Source organism: Hyla sarda, chromosome 5 (genome assembly GCF_029499605.1).
Source record: "Hyla sarda isolate aHylSar1 chromosome 5, aHylSar1.hap1, whole genome shotgun sequence".
Taxonomy (NCBI): domain Eukaryota; kingdom Metazoa; phylum Chordata; class Amphibia; order Anura; family Hylidae; genus Hyla; species Hyla sarda.
The window spans coordinates 332,301,317-332,326,854 of NC_079193.1; the positions used below are offsets into that span (position 1 = coordinate 332,301,317).

Below are 25,538 nucleotides of genomic sequence, written 5' to 3' on the forward strand. Positions count from 1 at the left end.
CTATGAAGTTGGCTATAAAATCCAGCAAGGGAAATCTGAAGTGAATGCACTGACTGGTTGTCTAGTAGCACCACCCTACATTTACTAAGAAGGAACATATTAATTGGACATTGTTAGAATCCAAAACTTTTTATATATTGTACATGTTGGCCAAACATTAACCTTTCTAATATACTTCATAAACCACAAGGGATCCACATATCATCCTGAAAGTTATCTTTTCTGACGGTGGCATTATCTTTGTCCCAGCTGATTTACAGGCTGGGACAAAGTCCAGGGAGTGAGGGTAGGACTAGCAATCTTCTGGGCTCACTCCTGTCTTATCAGACTGCAGCATGAAACAAAGCAGCCTGGATGAAGAGACCCAGCACAGCAGACTCAGGGAGGAAGTGAATGCATGGTGAGTGAGGGCTGGCTCAGTACCTGTCCTGGACATGACCCTTACTGAGCAGTGCATGTCAGAATAAGTGAGCAGCAGAACAGAGGGATTTGTCAACAGACATGCTTTAAGCTTATATGTCTTCTTCTAGTGCAGAAGAGGTGCCTTCACTTTGCGCAAAAATGTGTGACTTTTTGTCAGCTACACCTGTTTCCAAAAAGTTAACAGGACTTAGTGTGAAAAGGTTGTGGCCTTACCTCATGCCTAATTTATTACAATATACTTTAAATTGTAATATCAGAGCTGTAGCTAAAAGATTTCAAGGTGTGGCAAGCAGGGCAGCAACACCTGATTCACTGTACTGCCATGCAATATCACCACTTAGCACAATGCATTCTGGGGGAAGCCGTAGCACCACAAGTTAAGCCGGGAACATCTGGTGGGACTGTCTTATGCAGACTATTCAGAATTTTATTCAGCATTATTATCTATGACCCCTGAATGATCTCATTAATATCCAAATATGTTTCCCACCCCTGCATTATATTAATATAATATGGTCCAATTCACACTACAGAATATCTACCTGGAGGAATTCCGGGTGGATATTTCATATGTAGCAGACACTGTCAATATCAATCGGTGCTACGACTGTGAGGACTTCCACCATCCCCATTCAAAACAATAAAATTCCACTGAAAAAAAACACATCCACTGAAAGACATGTTCGTTCTTTCGGCAGGTCGGTAATTTCCGTGGCAGAATTTTTCTGCTGTGGAAATTTCGAAGTGTGAACAGGTAAATAGAAAAACCATTGACATCAATGTTAAACTCATTTAGCGGAACTTTAGAGTGGAATTCTGCTTGGAAATTCTGTTGTGTGAATAGGGCCTTAGAGTAGACGCTAAAACATCATAGTATTATAATAGAAAAAATATACAAATACAAAACTCATAGGGAGATGTTATCACATCATACAAATATAGTGACAAATAAAGAAGAAACATGAAAAAAATGAAGAAAAAAAAACAAGAGAAATAATTGAATTTTATTAAAATGAAACATATATTGTAATAACATGACGGTAATATTGACTGCGCCAGTGGATGAGTAAATGTCTTCACAGTCTAGGATCCTCATTCACAGCTTTTTCTTCTCCTCATCTTGGTAACATTTCCTCCAAGTCGGCAACTACATAAGCAACGACAGTCCAGATAGCGGCGCAGAGGTTCATCCACATCGGGTTCTGGACGGTCATTGTGTCTCCTTCCGAATGATGGAACCAGAAATATTTATTTATGTCATCGAGAAGACTTGCACCTAGGACATAAACAATACAATGTTATTATTTCCAACTGGATGGTGTACATAGCTCATGTTATGGAAAAGGCTAGGCCTTTACATGCAACAGTGCCCCCTTAAACAGTAGCAGTCTTGGCACCCTATACCTTTAGTAGCCGCAGGGCTCTATACCAGTAGCATCCACACATTGTTGCTGGGCCAGGAGTATGACCAGTAGAACAATAAACGTTGAGCTCTGTGCTATAAGTTGTATGTGACTGGTCCATCAGGCTACTCACATATACATTCATCTTCCCTTACTGGGTACTAGAGAGAAATTTTGCCCAAAAAAAGTAACACAAAAAAATCTCTTCTGGAAATAGAGATGGATGATGTCCCAGATCTTCACTTGGCTGTTTTTGGGAGTCCCTTTGAAGTGAATGGAGAAGGCGACACATGGGAGGCCACCTCCCTATTCATATCGGCTGCTTCAATAGTAGGGATAAGCCATAAATGTCATAGTAGGAATACCCCTTTAATAAATAGAATCCAAAGTCACCATACAATACTACAAGTTCTGCCACCCTGCATTCACATACACATGATAGTACAAAGTAACTATGTAAGGCGACATGTCACTGATGTGATGAGAATTTGGGGGCAGATTCATCAACCAACATGAGCGGCACAGACTGCAAAAATTGTGCAAACCCATTCTGTGCAATAATTTAGTGACTTTGTTCAATCTGTACTGCTCACACAACAGCGGCGGATCGGGGGGGGGGGGGGGGGCAATGGGGGCAAGATTGTTTCCCCTCCGGTACTCTAGCATGGTGGAGCGGGAGCTGTCAGTTGTTCCGCTCCACCATTACCTCACGTTTCTCACACGCTGCTCCATTCTTGCAGTGTGAGCCACGGGGATGCCATTCACGGCATCCATAACATGATGTGATGTCATCGCGCCGGCGCCCGGAGATCACGTCCCCGCTGCTCTTACACTGCAAGAACGGTGCAGCGTGTAAGAAAGGTGACAGCTGGAGAGAGCTGCATGGGCGCCGAATGGTACAGGGGAATTATTAAAACTTTGGGGGGGGGGGGGCACATGCACATAAAAGGGCAAATTATAAATGAGGGGAACATAACTGGGGGGCATTATAAGTCAGGGGCACATGTCAGGGGGGCATTATATGTAGGGGGCACAGGACAGAGGGTATTATATATGAGGGGCACATGGTAGAGGGGCACATGATAGGGGGGCATTATAGGTGAGGGGCACATGTCAGGGGGCATTATATGTGAGGGGCACATGACAGGCCCCCCCCCTGTCATGTGCCCATATAAAGCACATACAAGGCCCCCACCGACATTTGACCCTCACTTATAATGCCCTCCTTCATGTGCCCCAACATATAATGCCCCCTGACATGTGCCCCTCACACATAATTCCCCCTGTCATGTGCCCCTGACTTATAATGCCCCCTGTCCTGTGCCCCTCACATATCATGCCCCCTGACATGTGCCCCTCACACATAATTCCCCCTGTCATGTGCCCCTGACTTATAATGCCCCCTGTCCTGTTCCCCTCACATATAATGCCCCCTGAGGGGGAAGGACAGGGGGCATTAAATGTGAGGGGCACAGCACAGGATGCATTATATGCAAGGGGCACAGGACAGAGTTTATTATTATCATGTGGGAGAACAGGACGGGTTATAATTATTATGTGTGGGGGAACAGGATGGGGCATTATTACTATATATGAGGGGCACAGAGTGTTTTGCATTTCAGAGGTACAGGCCGGCATTTATCATTGTAGGTGTAAGTGAAGCATTTATCACCTTTTTTTGTGTGCTGATAATGTGTAGGAGCACCAAATTTATTAAAATGTAGCAGAGAATTAGATAAATTTTGTGCAGGTCACATTTTCTAAAATTTCTCTCTTCACATACACCAAAAAGATAAGCTAAGTCTGGGCTGGTGTAGTTTTAGAGACTTTTTAGTGGTTTTGAGCCTTTTTTGCGCCTTTTCACAAAAAGGTGCAGTTCATAAAACCCTTCCATATCATGTGTCAGTGGATTGCAAATCAAAATCAGCAAAAATGTGTAAACCAAGAGGTGCAAAAAAGGCACAAATAAACCCTGCTTGCACCTTTTTTGCACCTTTTTTACACACAAAAAACAGTCTATAGACAATGATAAATGTCGGCCATAGTGTATATTAAAAGGAATTTTTGGGTTAGTATGGTTTTTATGAGCCACAATACATTACGGTATTGTATTCAGAGGGTGCATGGCAAGGTTATAATCAGAGAGCACAGTATGTGGTAGTATTATATTCATAGGGTACAGTGTGTTATAGTAATATATTCAGAGGGTTCAGTGTGTAGTAGTATTATATTCAGAGGTTATGGTGTGTGGTGGTATTATATTAAGAGGTTACGGTGTGTGGCGGTTTTATATACAGAGGGTACGGTGTGTGGCGGTATTATATTCAGAGGTTACAGTGTGTCAGAATTATATTCAAAGGGTGTGTGCCAGTACTATATTCAAAGGATACAGTGTTTGGCAGTATTATAATAATTATTGTTTTCATACAGAGGATTAGAACCCGCTGACATAGTGAGGAACCATCTGGGCGTCAAGTTCTGCTGAGTGAACATTTAGCTAGAACAAGTCCTGGCGGTATGTACCATCTCCTCACTGTAGAGAAGATGTTACCTGTAATCACTGATATTGTGTATTCTCCTCACTACAGAGAAGACATCACCTGTAGTCACTGATATCATTGTGTATTCTCCTCACTATAGAGAAGACTTCACCTGTAGTCACTGATATTATTGTATATTCTCCTCATTATGTCCCATCAGAGCTGTAGTCACTGATATTATTGTATATTCTCCTCATTATGTCCCATCAGAGCTGTAGTCACTTGTAAGTTCTGCAGTGATGATGGTTGAAACAACAACTCCCAGCATAACCTTACCATATACTTAAGGTCATACTGGGAGTTGTAGTTTTAAATGGTAAAAACTTCTTTAGCGCTTTCCCACTCTGTGGCAGTTGGTATATTTCATTATTATACTGGAAATAATTTTCTGCAACATGCTACAGCACGGGCATCACAACATGCTAAAAAAAATTAGGGCCTATATCCCTTAAAGGGGTACACCAGTGGAAATGTTTTTTTTTTTTTTTATCAACTGGTGCCAGAATATTAAACAGATTTGTAAATTACTTCCATTAAAAAAATCTTTACCCTTCCAGTACTTTTTAGCAGCTGTATGCTACAGAGGAAATTATTTTCTTTTTGAATTTCTTTTTTTGTCTTGTCCACAGTGCTCTCTGCTGACACCTCTGTCCGTGTCAGGAACTGTCCAGAGCAGCATAGGTTTGCAATGGGGATTTTCTCCTGCTCTGGACAGTTCCTGATACGGGAATCAGGTGTCTGCAGAGAGCCCTGTGGACAAGACAAAAAAAGACATTAAAAAAGAAAAGAATTTCCTCTGTAGCATACAGCTGCTAAAAAGTACTGGAAGGGTAAAGATTTTTTTTTATAGAAGTCATTTACAAATCTGTTTAATATTCTGGCACCAGTTGATTTAAAAAAAATGTTGTCCACCGGAGTACCCCTTTAAACAAGATTAAGACTGTATGATACATTTAATAATATTGTAAGTACCTTAAGCAACACTTTATTTTCTGTCTGCCAACACAAAATACTCTAATAGTGCCCCTCCCCCCCTCCCAAGACTAGACTCCGGATCCGCCCCTGTCAAACTAAGGGGGCTGGAAGAGAGGCACATGCAACATTGAACACAATTTGCACCCGCATTTTGTCAAAGAAATCAACAACAGCTCAAAGCTGGCTTAGATTTCTGCGCGTGACACATGAGCAGCCATTGATTCGCTGATTTACTGATAGGCGTGTGACTTCGAGTAAATCCAGTGCAGCAAACAGGGGCGGAGCTTTACATAAGAACAGCATATGAAAACACTGCACTTAGTAAATCTTCCCCTCTGTGCTTATATCCTCATCAAATCAACTAACATTTTTTTTGACCCCCATCAAGTTCCATCCCTCATGACAAAAGAACACAGCATGCGGTATACATTTAATGGGGTATTCAAGGAATTTTTTTTATTTGACTATGCTACAGGGGCTGTAAAGTTAGTGTAGTTCATAATATAGTGTCTGTACCTGTGTGTGACGGTTTTCTCACAATTCTTCTGTGATTTTCACCCCACTATTTATTTTTAACAGCATACAAAATGACTGCTGTCTCAGATTTTTCCCAGCTTGCAATGCGGTCAAGATCTGACTCACTAGTCAGCTGATGACAGGGAGCCTGTCTGCTTCAATGGGTGGAGGGATCAATCGGAAACTAATGCAACAGCTGTAGGCACCCTGATTGAAAATCACAGGTCTTTTGAATGGATGCAGCTCATTTATGTTTCAATGGGTGGGGTGGCTGATGTGTGGGAGGGAGGAAAATGGAATTGTGGGATTTGTAGTAAAAAAAAGAAAAGTCAAACAGGAAATACCAGTTCACAAATAGCTAGCCCCAGTGTTATGGTAATCTCACAACATAGCCATTTAGCCCCAAGACAAGATCCTTCCTAAGCATGTCCATTACTGTCTGCCAGGTATATACTAAAATGGTGGAGAACCCCTTTAAAAATAAAAAATGATGTTCATATATGGAAAAGCATGGTCTGCTGTGATATTCCATACAGCGGGAAAAAACAGAGGCTGCCAAATATATGGCAGTGGTGCAACATCATGGTATCACTGGGCCATACAGACAAGATTACATGAGCAGTAATACATATACTGTATACTCCATTCACCAAATGAAACACTCTTCCACCAGCCTAGTAAAATTAAAGAGAGCAGCACTGCACATAGTACTGTATGCATCGCCACTCTACAGTATTGTATATATAGGAGCAGGAAGTTCGGCAGAGAAAACGTTATGATCAGTGCAGGAGGCAGGGTGGAGTAAGCTAATAAGTGGATAAAGAAGCATTTTTTTAGTAATAAAACATATTCCAAAGTTTCTTATCACCACATGGGTTTAAAGGAATGGAGACGAGGATTATGCTTTAATAAAGATCAAATAACAATTAGACAATTCCTTTTTCAATACTGAATAGAATCCTTTGGGGTTTTACGAGTGAATGATGTGCCCTTTTAATGTAAGTATATACTACAGGCATCTCCTATGGACATCCTATTGAGGCAGGAGAAAGAAGAAGCGATAGAATTTCACAGTGAATTTCTTCCCCTTTAGAAAACTTCAATTACTTACATTACCCTTCCTTGCTTCGTGAGCTGAATTTACATTTTGATTTCTTTTCTGAGAGAGAACTCGCCATCTCGGCTCTTATCTTGTGATAATAATTACTTTGCCGCCAATAGAAAACGTACAGTACCTTTAGTAAAGTGTCGCTTAATTAAACTCCAACACCCACTTCAGAGTCTAATGAATTATCTAGTAAAGGTCTTATGTAATATAATACTGACTATAAGCACACTGGCTTAGAGAAAACTCATTTATATTGACCCTGATTGAAAAAAAAAAAAAAAAGAGCGACATTTATTAAATATGACAGCTTGAAATATATTTCTGTAAGAATAGGAAGATGAGGAAACTATGTACAATGCAATGCAGAAGAGAATTAGATTGGAACTGTAGGCGTGCAAATAAAGAGAGCTCCGATACAGGAACATGGGAAATAGAGGTTATTAAAATGGTGACTTTTAGCAAAGAGAAGAGTTTGTGGATAGATTTTCACGCCAACAGGGGGGCCAATGACAGTCGGTTTCCAGATTTATGATACCGTATATACTCGAGTATAAGCCGACCCTAATATAAGCCGAGGCCCCTAATTTCACCCCAAAAACCCAGGAAAAGTTATTGACTCAACTATAAGCCTAGGGTGGGGAATACATCATTCCCCCATGTCATCATCCCCCCATGTCATCATCCAGACCCCCGTCATCATCACCCTGTTGTCATCACCACCCTCTTCCTCATCCCGCCCCCCCTTCATCATCACCGCCTGTCAATCCCTTCAGTGGTCTTCAACCTGTGGACCTCCAGATGTTGCAAAACTACAACTCCCAGCATGTCCGGACAGCCATCGGCTGTCCGGGCATGCTGGGAGTTGTATCTTTGAAACATCTGGAGGTCCACAGGTTGAAGACCACTGCGGCCTTTGTCATCATCCAGACCCCCCTTTAGTTTTCTACTCACCTCCCCTCGGTGGGAAGGAAGGGTGAGCTGGTTCGGGCCCTCTATGTTGCAGGGACCGTTCGGTGGGGAGGGTTAGTCGTTCCGGGCTGTCCATTTTCACCGGGAGGCCCTCTTCTCCGCTCCGGGCCCCGGAATAGAGACGTTGCCTTGACGATGACGCACAGGGACGTTCATGCACAGGGACGTCCCTGTGTGTCGTCGTCAACGCAACGTCACTAGTCCGGGGCCGGAGCGGAGAAGAGGGCCTCCCGGTGAAAATGGACAGCCAGGAACGACTAACCCTCCCCACCGAACGGTCCCTGCAACATAGATGGCCCGAACCAGCTCACCCTTCCTTCCCACCGAGGGGAGGTGAGTAGAAAACTAAAGGGGGGTCTGGATGATGACGAAGTCCGCAGTGTCTTCAACCTGCGGACCTCCAGATGTTTCAAAACTACAACTCCCAGCATGTCTGGACAGTCGATGGCTGTCCAGGCATGCTGGGAGTTGTAGTTTTGCAACATCTGGAGGTCCGCAGGTTGAAGACTACTGAAAGGGATTGACAGGCGGAGAGTTCACTTGTGTATAAGCCGAGGGGGGCGTTTCAAAACTCGGCTTATCCTCGAGTATATACGGTATATGGAATAAGTGGTGAATATTGCTATTAGGAATAATTTACCCTTCCCCAACCTGCTTAGTTAGGAGTAAAAGCCCAGGGAAGGGGCTTGAAATGCGTTGATGTAGTCTTTCTGCATCTCCTTTTAAGACTGACTACAGATGGATATTTTTATGTATGCAAGAATGTGTGCTGGAGATATGTCCTTTTTTAAGCTTAGTTTACCATCTCCAACATAACTAACATTTTCAGGGCAATGGTAGAGCGACTTGTAGGGCATAGTACAATTCTTTGAAGGGGTACTCCTGTGGAAAACTTTTTTTTTTTTTTTAAATCAACTGGTGCCAGAAAGTTAAACAGATTTGTAAATTACTTCTATTAAAATCTTTTAATCCTTCCAGTACTAATCTTAATCCTTCCAGTACTTTTTAGGTGTTGTATACTACAGAGGAAATGTTTTTCTTTTTGGATTTCTCTTATGTCATGACAACAGAGCTCTCTGCTGACCTCTGCTGTCCATTTTAGGAACTGTCCAGAGCAGCATATGTTTGCTATGGGGATTTTCTCCTGCTCTGGACAGTTCCTAAAATGGACAGCAGAGGTCAGCAGAGAGTACCATGGTCGTGACATAAGAGAAATGCAAATAGAAAAACATTTCCTCTGTAGTATACAGCCCCTAAAAAGTACTGGAAGGATTAAGATTTTTTAATAGAAGTAATAAACAAACACAAGGCCCTTCTGTCCTAGGTGGCAACATTTTGCATCACAATGGGTGACCCATTTTGACCTTAACTATGGGGTTCCCTCTCTTTTATGCATGCCACAGTTCACAACCGTCATCATAGGAACACAGGGGAGATTTATCAAAACCTGTGTAGAGGAAGAGTAGTGCAGTTGCCCATAGAAACCGATCAGATTGTTTATTTAATTTTTCAGGGGCCTTTTCAAAAATAAAAAAAGAAGCAATCTGATTGGTTGCTATAGGCAACTGCACCACTCTTCCACTACACAAGTGTTGATAAATCTCCCACGCTATACTTACGAAAAGGAGAGTCAAAAACATACCACTGAAAACATAAATAAAAAAAAAATATATTTATTAGATCAATTAATAAAATACCAATGCTAGAAAGAGATATATAGGAGATATGGACCCTAATAAACACAAAAGATTTGATGCACAAAAATTCCTAACAAATTATAGCCCTACTCTTCACATGTAATATATTTTACTATACAGACTTGCACAGAAGACCAAACTGCATTACATGGAAAATATAATATGTGTAGGTATGTATTGAGGTGTAGTACCTCAGTGGGTATGTCTTAAAGGGTACTCCGGCGCTAAGACATCTTATCCCCTATCCAAACTATAGGGGATAAGATGCCTGATCGCGGGGATCTTTCACGCAGCACCCCGTTACCATCAGCCCCTGGAGAATGTTCGGAGTATTGTGATGTCACGGCTCCGCCCCTGTGTGACATCACACTCTGCCCCCTCAATGCAAGCCTATGGGAGGGGGCGTGTCAGCTGTCACGCCCCCTCCCATAGGCTTGCATTGAGGGGGTGGAGTGTGATGTCACACGGGGCGGAGCCATGACATCACAATACTCCAGCCCCGTGATCGCCAGTCATCAGACCCGGAGCGAACATTTTCCGGCGGCTGATGGTAACGGGGTACTGCGTGAAAGATCACAGGGGTCCCCAGCAGCTAAACCCCTGCGATCAGGCATCTTATCCCCTATCTTTTGTATATGGGATACAATGTCTTAGCGCTGAATTACCCCTTTAAAAACACCTTAAACAGGAAGAAGAATGAAGCCCGGGGGACCACAGAAACCAAACAAGAGTAGCAGGGGAGCATAGCTAAGTAAATATACTTTTTTTTTTTCTATTTCCCCACCACCCCAGCACAATATTAGATTTTGTAAAACACTGGATAACCCCTCTTAAAAGTGTTAGATTATCCCATAGAAAACAGATGTGCCCTTAGTGTCCTTTCCTTATTTTTGGGAAGGACACTGAGCGTGTGCGATAAAGATATGTGAAGGGACCTTATTTATTAAATAGATTCACAGAATTAGACCTTCACAAAAGGTATTCTCAAGTAGTAAATTTTTCGATCAATTACCCAAATTGTCTAAAATATTCATACAGAATAAAAATGACCTTCAGTGAATTACAACAGGTAAAATTAACCAGTTTGGCATTTATGACATTATAAATGAAAAACATTCATTCACAGGTGTCCTCTCACACACACATGATGGTCTGATTTTTTCCCCCTAAAAACCGAATCACTCTACCTCTTGTTCATGGGCTGTGTCTGGCATTTAGCTCTATTTAGATGGCCACGAGGTGACCATTTTTCCTTCTCTGCTTGACCTTGCAGTCTGTAATCATGGACAGAGATGGACATTAAAATATGTGCAACTTGTACAACTGGAGCCCTGCAGACAAGGGGGAGGCTACCATAAAATAACATTGATTATTTTATTACTAATATCTAATAAATAATATGTAGATTATATTAACAACGCACCTTTCAATATCATTGTATACTGCTGATGAAAGCTAAGTTGAAATCATCAAAAATGTATTTCTGTCCGGTAACGACTATGACATCACAAATTATTTGAACCCCGATTTGAAATGGCCCTGACCCTCCTGCAATTGCCCATACAAAGACAAAGTATGAAGAGGAGCAGGGACTCCTGTCAAAGGCAGTAGCCCCTGCTCCTGTACAATACACTGACTTCTGGGCCAGCGGAAGGAGTGAAAGGAAGCTGAAATCATACAGTACCCCACACACCCCCAAACCACTCCACAAAACATTTGGATTCCAACAAAGCACTGAGATCCTGGGTTCAAATCCCACCAAGGACAACATCTGCATGGGATTTGTATGTTCTCTTTGTGTTTGTGTGGATTTTTTCCCACACTACAAAACATTCTTATAAGTGAGTTTAAATTGTGAGCCCCAATGGGAACAGGGACCAACTTGAGTGATGAGCAGCTATTTACAGTGTTGGGGAATATGCTTCAGTTAGACAAACAGCTCTGACATCACAAGTTCAATACTGTAAGCTACTGTGACATCACAACTCTGTGTCTATTAGGTACGCTATTGTAATAACACAACTACCGTATATACTCGAGTATAAGCCGAGTTTTTCAGCACGATTTTTCGTGCTGAAAACACCCCCCTCGGCTTATACTCGAGTGAACTCTCCGCCCTCAGTGGTCTTCAACCTGCGGACCTCCAGATTGGCTGTCCGGGCATTGGCTGTCCGGGGATGCTGGGAGTTGTAGTTTTGAAACATCTGGAGGTCCGCAGGTTGAAGACCACTGCCCGGGCCTTCGTCATCATCCAGCCCCCCCTCCCCCCTTTAGTTTTGTACTCACCTCCGCTCGGTGGGACGTTAGGGTGAGCTGGTCCGGGCCATCTGTGCTGCAGGACCGTCCGGTGGGGAGGGATAGTCGTTCCGGGCTGTCCATCTTCACCGGGTGGGCCTCTTCTCTGCGCTTCGCGCCCGGCCCCAGAGTGATGACGTTGCCTTTACAACGACGCACAGGGACGATGATGAAGGGGGATGATGACAGGGTAATGATGATGGGGGGATGATGAAGGGGGATGATGATGAGGGTGTTAATGACGTGGGTCTGGATGATGACGGGGGGGGGGGGGATTATGTATTTCCCACCCTAGGCTTATAGTCGAGTCAATAACTTTTCCTGGGTTTTTGGGGTGAAATTAGAGGCCTCGGCTTATATTTGGGTCGGCTTATACTCGAGTATATACGGTAGTTGCATCCAAGTACACTCAGGGGTGGAGATACCATATAACCAATTAGAATAGAAGTTGGGCATTAAGGAGCCCATATACTATACTATAGGGATACACTGATCTAGAAGATGTACAGCACGAAAACAAAAATAGGTTGCAAGAGCAGATAATAACTATTAAAAAATAATGATAAAATGTCTTTTTATTATTTCACTGTCTTTTACAATTTCAGAATTTCTTACATTTACCAGATACCACACACACACACAGTCATGGATACCACTATACATATCCTTTTTGTGCCATGCTTGCACTGATTTGGTCTATAACTAGACAGGATTGCTTGCACTAAAGGTTATCACTTCAGAATGAGGCTTGTGAGTTTTGAATCATTGCTTTATTACAAAGAAATTGTATTCTATAGGAAGAAGACTGGATCTGGGCTGGATTAAAATGAGATATGTCGACAAAAGCCATTCCATGCATGTAGTTCTCATGACATATTAAAAAACATCTGAAACATTCAGTGAATTGCTACGCATTCATGTCAGGCTAGTGATATGGAGGTCAAGCATTTTAAGGGAATATTGAGCTAATCTCCAATCATGTTTTTCTCTCTTCAATCGGATGAATGTTTTTCAGCCAATATGTTGTCATAAAGAAGTAAATTGGAAAGGTCAGAAGTTTGTGAAGAAGATACAGATGGTGTAAAATCTCTCTTAATATTGGTTGGTACTTTGAAGTATTAGGAATCTGGGTTGATGGTTTCCAAGTATAATTTTATGTCCAATTATTAGTCATTTCTACTTGTCTGAACTTAAAGGCGTTGTTCCATCTGTGAATGACGCTGTCCAGACATAGGCTTTTATAGCTAGGAAAGCTGTGTGGGGCTGCTCCGCAACAGAAATAAAGGATTACATAGTTACCCGTTCTTTATCTTGAGTCAGCCATAGAGGGAGTCATTTTTAGCAGAAGCTCACTGACTCGGCTTGCAGAAAGGATAGAGGGGTGGTCCTTAATAAAAGGACATAACTTAGTGTATAAAAAAATAGAAGGTTGCAGCAGCACTCATGGTCAAAAAATGGAAGCTCTTAGCACACTTTTTGATCAAAACATGTCCCCCCCATCCACCATTTCAGATGGGACCCTAACACTCATTCTGAGCCTAACACTCCTCTCACTCACCTCTGCTGGGCATATAGCTCAATCCATTATCAATTTATCCAGCATGTCACCCAGTCAGAGTGTTAGGGTGTTAGGCTTAGAATGTGTGTTGGGGTCCCATCCGAAATGAGGCCACCTCCACGTGGTGGTTGGGGGGGACACGTTTTGATCAAAAAGTGCGCTGAGTCTCCATTTTTTGACCAAGAGTGCTGCTGCAACCTTCTTTTTTGTATACTCTGTATTTGCCACAGCAGCGTGCACCCGTGTATTAGGTAGTTGTGCTGGCTATTTTTCTCTTTGTTTTTTTTGTGCAACATAGTATATAGAAATGAGTGCGTCTTATACAGCGAAAAATACGGTATGTATCAATAAGCCAAGCTCCTTTTGCTCTGACATGATATCTGCAGATAGAACAACATGTACAATGTGACAGGTTCCCATGATAAAGTGTTACACAGGAGCCTAGATACCTGCATGGGATGCTATAATTCTCTAGATATCTCCCCCTCTCATAGGAGCTGTATACAGTTACACTGTAGCCTAAAGCTTTCTATTGTAGATGTGAATACTATTCCATATGTAATTTTCCACTCTCATGTACAGCAGTATTTTTCCCCAGTCCTTTATCCAAAATGTAATACATACTCGGAGGACAGAAACGCGTCGATCATCATCTCTCGGCTCTGACCCGTGTTAAATTACCATGCAAAAAACTGAAGTAACTTGCAACTTCATCTTGTTTAACATATTTTTAAAGCCCAATTTTCTTATCAAGAATGTAAATTCCATTTTCCTTCTCAGCCGTAATTAGTGAGACGCTTTTCATGCATAATTTCGTTTTTAAATAAATTATATGCAGAGGTCTGGATAATTGGAATGACCAAACTGCAATGAATCACCTTAACCCGCTATATATATTTTTCTTCTAGCTTGTTATTAGAAATGTAGTATTTTTTTTTTTTTTTTGCTGTTTAATGAGATGAATTATAAAGCTCACATAGTACAGGAAGACAATACATCATCTCTGTGACAGACGGCAATGACGTACAGATACTGGATAAAACTTTCTTATGGAGATCGGTCAAATGTGGGAGGATGATGTGGAGGATAATAAATCAAAATACAGTATAGCGCAGGTAAGTACCATATACCGCCAAAGATTAGGAGTAAATATGAGAACGCTTATGAGAAGCGTTCACCATGGATCGGGGAGTCATTTAATGTATGACAGATATAAATAATCTGAATATTTGCATAGTATTACATTCAATGACACTAAGGTTAACCCTTTCCTAACCTGAGGCTTTAAGCCTTTATGTCGACAGCAGAATTTTTTTCGCGAAGGACCTGCGCATTTCGCCGTCTATAGACGGGATTCTGCGGGAAGGGGTTAAAGGTTGAATTGTGGAAGGTAGAAATTATTCTCACGCCTACTGGTAGGTGGTGTAGCTTTGCACCTAAAAATGCACCTTTGCGCACAAAATAGCCACTTTTGACAAAAGTCACAAATGATAAATATGTGACCACTGCATGGTCAAAAAGAAAAAGTTCTATGGGTAGGCAAAAAGAGTAAAACTGTCTATATCAAAAGACGCATAAAAGTCTCAAAACATGCTGCTTGCCTGAACTGCGCCAAAACATAGACAAAAAAAATGCTCTAAAAGCAATGATAAATCTCCCCCTATATCTCTAAACAAAACAAATCTAAGGCAATGAATGATCAAAATTTTTTTTTATAATCACAGAATATATATATATATATATATATATATATATATATATAAAAGGGCTTTATTGCAACGCAAATATACAAAAAACAGATACGTAATAAAATATTTCTTTATTATGTTAGAGATTTTGTGATTGATTTGTATATGGTATATCATCTGGTCTTGGACCCAGAAGTAGCCATGCCCCCTGATGATGCTCAGTAAAAGCGAAACGTACGTTGGGGTACATGCACCTATTGGGTAAGGACTCATAAATGGCAGATACTTTTGCCCATATTCTCGCTTTGGCTCTCTGGTTCCCTATCTGGTCTGTTTTACTAATTCCTTTGTACTTTGTTATGCATTTATGTCCACTTTTGTTTGCTACATGTCTAAATGGGAGCAATATGGAGGGGGCGTGAAGGCTGTGGTCACTAGTAATCTGGCATGGAGCGGAGTTCGCTCCATAAACGTGGCTTACTGGGGTGCTGGGAGGGAGATCGCAGGGGGTCCCAGCGGACGGACCCTCCACCCCCCCCCCCGATCAGTCATCTTATCCCCTATCTGTTGGACATTTAGATGTCTAGGGGAGGAGTACCCCTTTATTCTTTAATATGAGAAATGCATATCACACATTATACATTTTACATATTATACACAGAGTAAACTGATAATAGTTATGTGCGACTTCTTTTATCATAAAAAGACAGAGCAAAATGAAATCCTTGCTTTCTATTTCATCTGTGGTTGGATATTTGCTTACGAATAGCTGGGGACATAATAACTATCAGACCGCGTAAATATCAGAGCTCCACATAGGTCTACTTGGAAGATGGTACAGTGTTAAAATGCTAATAAAATATCAGTTGGCATTAACATACTATTTTTAATCACAAACTAAATTATGTTTTTCTAAAGAATCCTGAAATAGCCGTGTGGAGAAACGTGGCAAAGGCAGAGATATTAAATAGCATAAATGTAGCAGTAAACTTTTCATTACATAGAAAATTCTCCACATAACTCTGTGACCTGAAAAGCAAAGAAGTAAGTTTGCGAAACCGATCCTAGATGTTGTATTAGGGAATTCTGCATTGAGTTGAAGCAAGACTCCCTCATCCAGGACCAGAACATATTGGCCAGAATGGAGAGCGGTTTACAACAACTACTACTCTCTGGAGAATCTGGCATATCTGTGTATTACAAAGAGAGCCCATTGATTTGCATGGGAACTATGTAATGCTCGATTCCCCCTGTGGTGGCGCTGCAGAATACATGAACAATTGTTGGATTACACTTTTTAGATTCCTATACAGCTGATTTTTGGGGTCTCAGTTGTATTGTTCGGTGACCCAAAAAAGGATTGGCAAAAAAGAGGACACCCCAACAAAATGAGGGGTCACTGCATTAGTCATTATAAGTTAATGCTGGATATGTTTAGAGGTCTTGTGGAATCTATGCCTTGACAAGTCTTATGCTGATTGATATCAATTTCCTCTGCATGGTACATTTATAGGCTAATCCGATGACCTAGCACTCTCCTCCTTAACATCACAGATAGGATTACAGTGAAAGGTGTCTTTAGAAGATAGACAATAGATGATGTTCACTGCTCAATCTCCCCCTCCCTGTGGAATGACATTTGCAAAAATCATAGAGAATGCCCAGAAACCTTCCCCATTCATGTAAATAAGACAGCTCTTGTCTATTGATGTCTCTGTCCATGGGGCTTGCTGTCAAGCCTAACTTTAAATGCTGTTAAAAAATAGCTCAGGATGACTGCTTCCAAAATAATGGGTGGGAAAGAAGAAAAACTGTTGTTTATTCTTAATCATAAGCTTCTACTATGGTTAACATCATGATGACCAGAAAAAAAAGGCAAACCAACAGCTCAGAAAAAAACACATGAAGCAGCATGGTCAATATTGCATTAGCAATAAATATAAATGCATATTAAAATAACCACCAACTCCCTTGTGGCTACATACTGACCACAAAAAAAAAAAAACTGTAAAATCCAAGTAAGAATGGTAACTTTTAACACAATTTCAGGATAAGTTTTTACTTGAAATGAGGAGAAGTAGCAGCCCTATGCAGGCTACATTTCTAATTTCCAGTTGTTCCTGAGCTAGTGGGTATAGACTAGTTTCTTTGATGTCTCCCATACACTACAGACACAAAGAACAGGGGAACCGGTTTCCCTAAATTTCTATAACACACATTCAGAAGCAGCAGCATGGAGACATTTTAGAGCAGTAGTGAGCAGTGTGAGCTGTGAATCCAGCACAGGGGTGAGATATAACACTTACTAGAGCATTTAGTCAGGTCTCTTTGTAGCTTACTCCTCTGCTGACTAATTTAATTATATCAATAAAAAAGAGACAGTCCACAATCCCAGAATAAGACACATGAAGCAGTATGGTTAATATTGCAATAAATATGGATGCAAATTAAAATAACCATTATGGCTACATAATAACCATAGAAAAGATAGTGTCTGACAGCATTGAACCAGATAAAAAACAGAGCAATGTTTTGACCTGCACAGGGGTCTATAACAAGTATGCTTCATAGAGACCCTGTGCAAAGGGAAATCTCAATATGTGTGGAACTTTTCATGTTGAGCCCATAGTCCAGGTCACGCCCCTAACCACACCCTCAGTTACACCCCTAGCCACACCCTCACTTAAGCCCTAACCAGATCCTCATCCACGCCTAATTGCATCCAGCCTCCTCCTCCACTATACTCACTACTACCAGCAGACAACTGTACAGTGTTGTTTCAGCAATCACACTCCTATCACCATTATGCTGTAACTTACCAAATCCTGTTTACTGAGACCAATATTACCAATAATACCAGTACAAAAAACTAAAATTGTCAGCATCTTCAAACAATATGAATTTCGTGCACAGGTGCACATTGCTAGTTGTGTGTTACCAGTAAAGTACAAAAAATACTGCCATACCATAACCACCACCACCATTATCACTGACTAATACCTCTTTATTGTTAAACAAAAAAATCCACTGTATAAAAGACTAAGATTCCCACATACATTTACTTTATAGAGTGATTATATATAGGACCATATAGAGGTAAAAAGCAGCTGTAAGCTGTACACAGATCTGTATACCATATAAGTGAATATATACAGGACCATATAGAGGTAAATTCCGGCTGTACACAGGATCTGTATACCATGTAAGTGTTTATCGTTACCTCCAGTGACTTACCATTACCTCCAGGTGATGTCTTTCCTGATCAGCGGCGTCCTCTTTCCTTTTCTTCTCTGTCCAGAGTAGACCGCCATGACAACTTCTTCCAACCCAAAAAAAATTTTCAGCATATGCAGGATAAACATGTTAGACTCCACATTTTCCAGTGAACTACCCTTATTTAGACAATCTCCCCATCTATAGGCCCCCAAACTGTAATAATTCCCTTCTTGGTGTCCTGCACTGTAAAAGGGCAGGTAGGTAGGTAGCCAGGTAAATAGGTAATTAGGTAGGTAGATCAGGAAGCCAGATATGTAGGTAGGTGACTAGCCAGGTAGGTAGGTAGGTTGCTAGCTAGCTAGGTAGTTAGACAGCCATGTATGAAGGCCAGGTATGTACATAGTTAGGTAGCCAGGTATGTAGGTAGGTAGTTAGGTATCCAGGTATAAAGTATGGTAGCCAGGTAGTTAGTCAAGTAGGTATCCAGTGGGTATAGGCAGCAGAGTTCCCCCACAGCGGGTGTAGGCAGCAGAGTTTCCCAAAAGTAGGTGTAGGCAGCAGAGCTCCCCCGTTAGATGTAGGCAGCAGTTTCCCCACAGTATGTGTAGGCAGCAGGGTCCCCCCCCACAGTAGGTGTAGGCAGCAGGGTCCACCCCACAGTAGATGTAGGCAGCAGGGTCCCCCCACAGTAGGTGTAGGCTGCAGGGTCTCCCCATAGTAGGTATAGGCAGCAGAGTTCTCCAACAGTAGGTGTAGGCAGCAGGGCCCCCACAGTAGGTGTAGGCAGCAGAATTCCCCCCTAGTAGATGTAGGCAGCAAAGCTTCCCCCACCCAGTAGGAGTAGGTAGCAGTGTTCCCATTCTCCCCAGTAGGTGTAGGCAGCAGTTTCTCCTCTTCCCCAGGTTGTAAAAAAAAATGTCCCACGCAGCAATGTTGCAGGGGCCCGCATCTTCCTTCCTCCAGAGTGCATGCGCCGATGAGTGACATCATCGGCAACTGCACTGCGTGCTGCATGTGGACAGAGGTCATGTCTCGTCTCTGTGTAGGCCACAGATGCTTTTTCTGCTGTATGTGCATGTACCGCACATACAGCAGAACCCAGCGCTGTCTGCCTGGGCATCCGGGACAAGTGTCCTGGATCCCCAATAGCAGCGGCAGCAGCGGGCCCTTTACCCGGTCAGGCCCTCAGACCACGTCCAATCGGACTGGACGGTCAGGCCACCCGACTGTGGGCGGGCCGGCGTCTTCTGGCATGCCTATGCGTGGCGAGCTGGTCCCTTAAAGCAGCGGTAGCATACATTTTTCACTAATGCCACCGATGCTTTAAGACAGCGGCAGCCCAAGACCCGGGGCTATTTGCCCCACACCCGGGACTATAGCCCCGTTAGCCCCTCCTAACGACACCTCTGGCTGTCAGAGATAATTTTTTCTAATTTCATAATATATTTTTATTACATTGAAAAAAGCATTGTTCAGAGTTAGATGGTCACAATAAAGAAGATGAGGATTGCTTTACTCCTAATATTATTTGTTCTCATTAGAGCAGTGGATTTAAATGATCACATGACCATATAACCTAGAAGATATGTCTACCATTAACTAATAAGGAAATAGTGTGAGAGATGAATAGGGCTATAGAGAGGTACAATACTGTAGAAATGTTCGTCCTTTCTGCTATTGTCGAGAATTATTCAATTGTATTATAATAATAGAACAGATATATAGTAGCTCTAATTCACAATACAGCAAAGGAAGTCAAACTTTAAAAGGCAGAGCTAATGAATTTATAAATATATTTGTTAAGTTTACAAAATTCTGCTTGTGGTATTATCACAGTAGGAGAGGCCTGAATATAGAGGTAATCGTCCATTAGCAGGTTTTCTCACAATAACTGCTGGATGCTGTAGATGCTAAATATAGTTTAGTTCAGAGCTGTGACTAAATCTGTAGGATACAGACTAGACTTAAAGAACATGGGCAAATATGACCTAGTAAATTATACAATTCACTGTGTGTGTTGGGAAGGGTATCAGGTGATTTGCATCAGTTTTATGGTGTAAGAAAATGAAAAATGATTGTGCATAGAATACAAAGTAGAAAAGTTTAGTGCGAGTAGGTAGATGTCGTCTCTATATGTCTAAAATATTTTTTAAGTTAAAAGCCAAAACATATTACGAATTGTCTCACAAATCTATACCTGCTCATAGCAGGTGTAGATTTTATTTTATGGTTTTAAGGCAAATCAAATTTGTTTGGCCTTTAACAGATGTGGTGCTATGTACTTCAACAAACCTTTCAGGATAAGCTATCATTCAAGTAGAACTGTTTATGGCCATTAGTTTTTACCATGTTTCCTCTCCGCAGACTCCATTTCAAAATTTCAGCTGGGCTAGAGGGTGTAGACTTGCCACTTTAATGTCTCCCATACACTACACGCACACACAGAAGAGGGGATCCTGCTCCTCTATATCTCTAAAACACACATTCAGAAGCAGCATGGAAAACATTATAAAGCAGTACTGAGCAGAGTAAGCTGTAAACCCAGCACATAGTTATACTTATTAGAGCTTTCAGCTTTGTCTATTTTTGCAGCTAACTTATCTTCTCCCTCTCCTCTTTATAGACTTCTATGGGTAGCATGTAAGCTAATCTCTTAGTGTACTTGTCTATCTTGAGACAGATTTTAGCAGTTTTTCATAGTCAATGATGAGTTAAGGAGGAGAAGGGGGAAACATTCTCTCTGTTAAAATGTATCACAAAGTCTTTTAAATTCACTTCTACTTATTCGGCCAAGTGCCCAATATGTCACATTCCCATACAGCCAAACGCTGGCTGAGGTGGGATAGAGACATCGAAGTGCTGGATCTCCTCTTCTGTGTGTACAGTGTATAGAGACATAGAGCTACAGGATCTCCTCTGTGTGTAAAGTGTATACAGACATAGAAGCGTAGGGGAGCTGCCTGCATGGGGAGCTGAGCGGACGTGTGTCTGCCGAGCTCCCATTCACCTGGTCTGAATTACCCTGAAATTGCACCCCTTGACCAGCGGGACACTCACCGGACGGTGCATCTATGCTCCTGCATCCCCTCTGTGCCCACGCATTGAGACCTGCTGCTCTGTTTGGGTGCTGGCGGCTGTGTACAAGACCCGGGTGGGGCGGAAGGCAGAGAAGAGAGTGGAGGTAGAGGTCTGGGGGCAGAAGGCCTTGGGGTGAGACCGAAGGAGCTGCCCTGCTGCTGTGAGGTGCTTTGGGGTGTCCCACGCCACCTGGAATCCAGGGTGGCTCCCCTGGCTGTTGTACTGAGGGCCCGCCATTACTGGACTTTGTGGGCGGGGCCTCATCCCTGGCTGGATCTCCACAGCAACTCCCGCTGTCCTGTGCTGCTGGGACAGCCAGGCTGCAGCACTGAGAGGAAGCCCTGCACCAACCGTTATCGGAGGAAAATGGCATCTTCCCCTGCATCTGGAGGACTTGTCAGTATGCTCATCCTTGTCATATCCACCTGGCCCTTGGGACTATAAAACTCCCTGTTCCATCTGGGCCTGCTGGGACTTCTAGTGGGCAAAGAAATAGAGCTATACAAGTGGTCTCCTCTCTTACAGCTCCGTTAACCCCTCATGCACTGGACTGTGCTGCTTTATTTCTGGCTGGGCTTGCTGTGACTTGTGAGGGCTGAAGTGCCTGTGGAGTGCTCTGATACCTCCTGCTATAGGCCTTTACTCTTACTCTCTGCTATCTTACCCAGGGACGCCCGCTCTGTGTACTGCATGTGGTGTTTCTCCCTGATGGTGCCTTACTTTGCTCATCTCTGCTTGGATAAGTGACTGTGTATTACCATGGGAGGCCCAAGGGGCAAATCCAAATGTAACAAGTCGGGGGCTGGGGTGGCTTGCCCTTCATCGGATAATGATGTCTCTTTAGATGTTGGCCACTTTGAGGCTAGCGGTTGCTCTCAGCGAGACTCTGTGGCCCAGATGTCTCTTTCTACCAAAGTGGCGGCCAACGCTGCTAAAACGCTGAGTCAGTTCTCCAGGTCTGATGATCCGTCGAGCAGTGCTTCGGCTCATCAGTCAGAGCCCTTAACCGATCGTCCTTCTGATAGGTTACCTCTTCCTTCTCCTGATCGGATGCCGTATGATGGGGCCACAATGGACCTCCTATTTAAAGAAATATTGTCTACTATAACCTCTTGTCATACTTCTATGATCTCTAAAGTGGACGAGCTTAGACAAGAGTTTGTCATCCCGCAGCACGAGACGCAAATATTGGGAGAGCGCACCACGAAGATGGAAAACAGGGTTTCTATGGTTGAATATACTCTCTGCCCTATCCCTCAACAAATTGTTGATCTCCACCGGCAGTCACGGGGCATAGTGGACAGAGTTGAAAATCGCCTACGGCGCAATAATGTTAGGCTGGTTGGCCTTCCTGAAAGGGCAGAGGGTGCCGATCCTGTGGCGTTCCTGGAATCCTGGCTGAAGGAGCTTTTGCCTGCGGATACCTTCTCCCCCTTCTTCTCAGTAGAGCGGGCCCATTGGGTCCCTGCCAGGCCTCCTGTTCCTGGGGGGCCCCCCAGACCGCTCCTGGCAAAGATTCTTCACTGTCAAGACAGAGACACTATCCTGAGAGCGGTGAGGATTAAAGGAGAGGTGCTCTTCAGTGATAGCAGAGTCTCCTTCTACCTGGACTTCTCCTTGGAATTAAGAAAACAGTGTACCCAATTTACAGATGTCCGAGCCAAACTTAGCTCCAAAGGATATCACTATGCTATGCTGTACTTGGCTTGTCTGAGGGTGGTGGATGGACGCACCACTTCACTTCACCTGCTGAAGCGATGCAGTGGGGGGAGGCTGCCCCTAGGGCTGCTCAGGCGCCGGACTGATATCCCTGCTGGACTGCCTACTCACTCCTTAATTAGTTAATGGTGTAGGGCTGGAGTAGCAGTTGGCCGAGGTACGAGTTCCCCCTAGGGTTTCCCGGGTTAGATGGTCAAGGGCGTGTTGACATTAGTTTACTGGGTGGGCAGGATGCGGTGGTTGGTGTATTGTACGTAGCTCCTGCACTCGCCTGATATAGTTCTCTGGTTTGGGGTAAAGGTCAGCACTGGTTTAGTTAGTGTTAGACAGGGAGTTGTTTCGGGAATGTTATGCAGTTCTTATCTGTTTTTGCTGTTTTGTGATGTGATGTCTTTGTTGTCTGTCCTTGTTGTCTTGCTGTGTGTGGTGTGCCTTGGAGCTCTTCTAGTTAAATGGTCCTTGTATACTGTATTGGGCCCTGTTTGTGCTTCTCACCGGCTTCAGGATGGGGTCCCTTAAGGTCTTTAGCTAGAACGTCTGTGGCCTTAATTCTAAGTTTAAGAGAGTGCTGTGGATGGATTTTGTTAAGAGACATTCCCTGCATATTATCTTTTTGTAGGAAACTCACCTTACGGGTCAAAAAGTGTTGGCCCTTAAGAGGGTGTGGGTTGCGAAGGGGTACCATGCTTCTTACTCATCCCTAGCTAGAGCGGTCTCAGTCCTGGTGTCTAAATCCCTGCCTTTGGTAGTCTCTCAGGTTTCCTGTGACCACTTCGGTAGGTATGTGATTTTACAATGTGCTCTGTCCTCCTTCTGCTTCACTTTGGTCTCTCTGTATGTGCCTCTTCCCTTTCATGTGGCCTTGTTGGATTCGCTTACAGATAAACTGACTTCCTTCCCTACTGCGCCTGTTCTTTTTATAGGAGACAATGTTGTTCCTGCTCCCTGGCTAGATTGCACCACTGCTGCGGATCCTGGCTCATCTGCTTTGGCTTCTTGGTGTCTGGGGCTGGGTCTTACTGACCTATGGAGGTGAAAGTATCCGGATGACTCCGTCTTCTCCTTTTATTCATTGGTGAACAAGACAGATGACCTATTGCCAGCGGTGAGTGAAGTGTGTTATACTAGTAGAGGGATCTCAGACCATTCTGCCTTAATAGTTACATTATCCATAGGTCACTGTCTCCTCTCCTGTCTGTGGAAAATGCATCCTGGGTGGCTCCAGGCAGAGGAAGTTTCTTCTGCCTTGGAGGTTACTCACTCTGACTACTGGGCCCATATTGCCTCCTATTTGGATGTTCTGATCCAATGGGACGCTTATAAAGCGATTGTTCGGGGCACATTTATGGTGGGGGTTACGGGTAGGAGGGCAGCTTTGGGAGCCCGGGAGCAGGTGCTACAATCAGAAATAGGAGTCCTCGAGGCAGCGGTGGTGAAGGATCCTACTCTGGAGGCGGAAAGGGAGTGGGCTAAGGCACAGAGGTCTCTTTTGATTATACCTCAGGTACATTTGAGACTAGCGGCAAGGGAGGGAGCCATATTTGAATTTGGGGACAAGAATGGTAAATTGCTGGCTTATTTGTCTAGGGAGAACTGTCCTGTGGCTTCCATACCCTGTATACATATTCAGGATGGGTCCCTTAGCTTTGACCCGATGGTAATTCATGGGGTATTTCACTCCTATAGTTCCTTATACTCCTCCTCCTCAGGGGTGGCCCCTGAGGCTATAATTTCCTTTTTGAGGGAGCTCCCCCTTACCCCATTGACCTTGCGTCAGTCTTCTGGTCTTGAGGCCCCTTTGACAGCTGAGGAGGTGTCAAGGGTTATAAAAGATTTGCCCTCTGGGAAGACTCCGGAGCTGGATGGGTTGGTTGGGGACTGGTACAGGGTGAATGAAGAGAAATCGATCCCTATTTTGCTTAACATGTATGCAACGGCCTTGGAGTCTGGGGCTTTGCTTGACTCTATGAGAGAGGCCCTGATTGTAGTACTTCCCAAGCCTGGAATGGATCCGACTTTGCCAGACTCTTATTGTCCCATCTCCCTCATCAATGTTGATATTACAATTTTGGCAAAGGTACTGGCAAACAGGCTTAAAGGGGTCATCTCTTCAGTGCTTCAACTTGATCAGACCGGGTTTATGCCAGGGAGGGCTACTGACATCAATGTCAAAAGACTCCAACTTAACATCTTTGCAGCAGAGGAGGACGGGTCCCCTGGTTATGTTGTTAGCCTTGATGTCTATAAGGCCTTTGATTCAGTTGAAAGGCACTATATTTGGTACCTGATGCATGTCTTCCGCTTTGGATCTGTTTTTAGGAAGTGGGTCTGTTTGCTGTATGATGCACCTAGT

At 43.2% G+C, this 25,538-nt stretch overlaps 1 protein-coding gene across 3 annotated transcripts in view; it reads right to left on the minus strand.

The window, feature by feature from the left end:
- Nucleotides 1-1,409: 1,409 nt before the first annotated feature.
- The window catches only part of CPQ (carboxypeptidase Q), a 562,886-nt gene continuing 538,757 nt past the window's right edge, over nt 1,410-25,538 (minus strand). For all 3 annotated transcript variants that reach the window (XM_056522426.1, XM_056522429.1, XM_056522428.1), the window contains one exon: nt 1,410-1,699. In XM_056522426.1, coding sequence (XP_056378401.1) covers nt 1,539-1,699 — 161 coding nt within the window. In that variant the 3' untranslated portion in view covers nt 1,410-1,538. The remainder of the gene's footprint in view (nt 1,700-25,538) is intronic.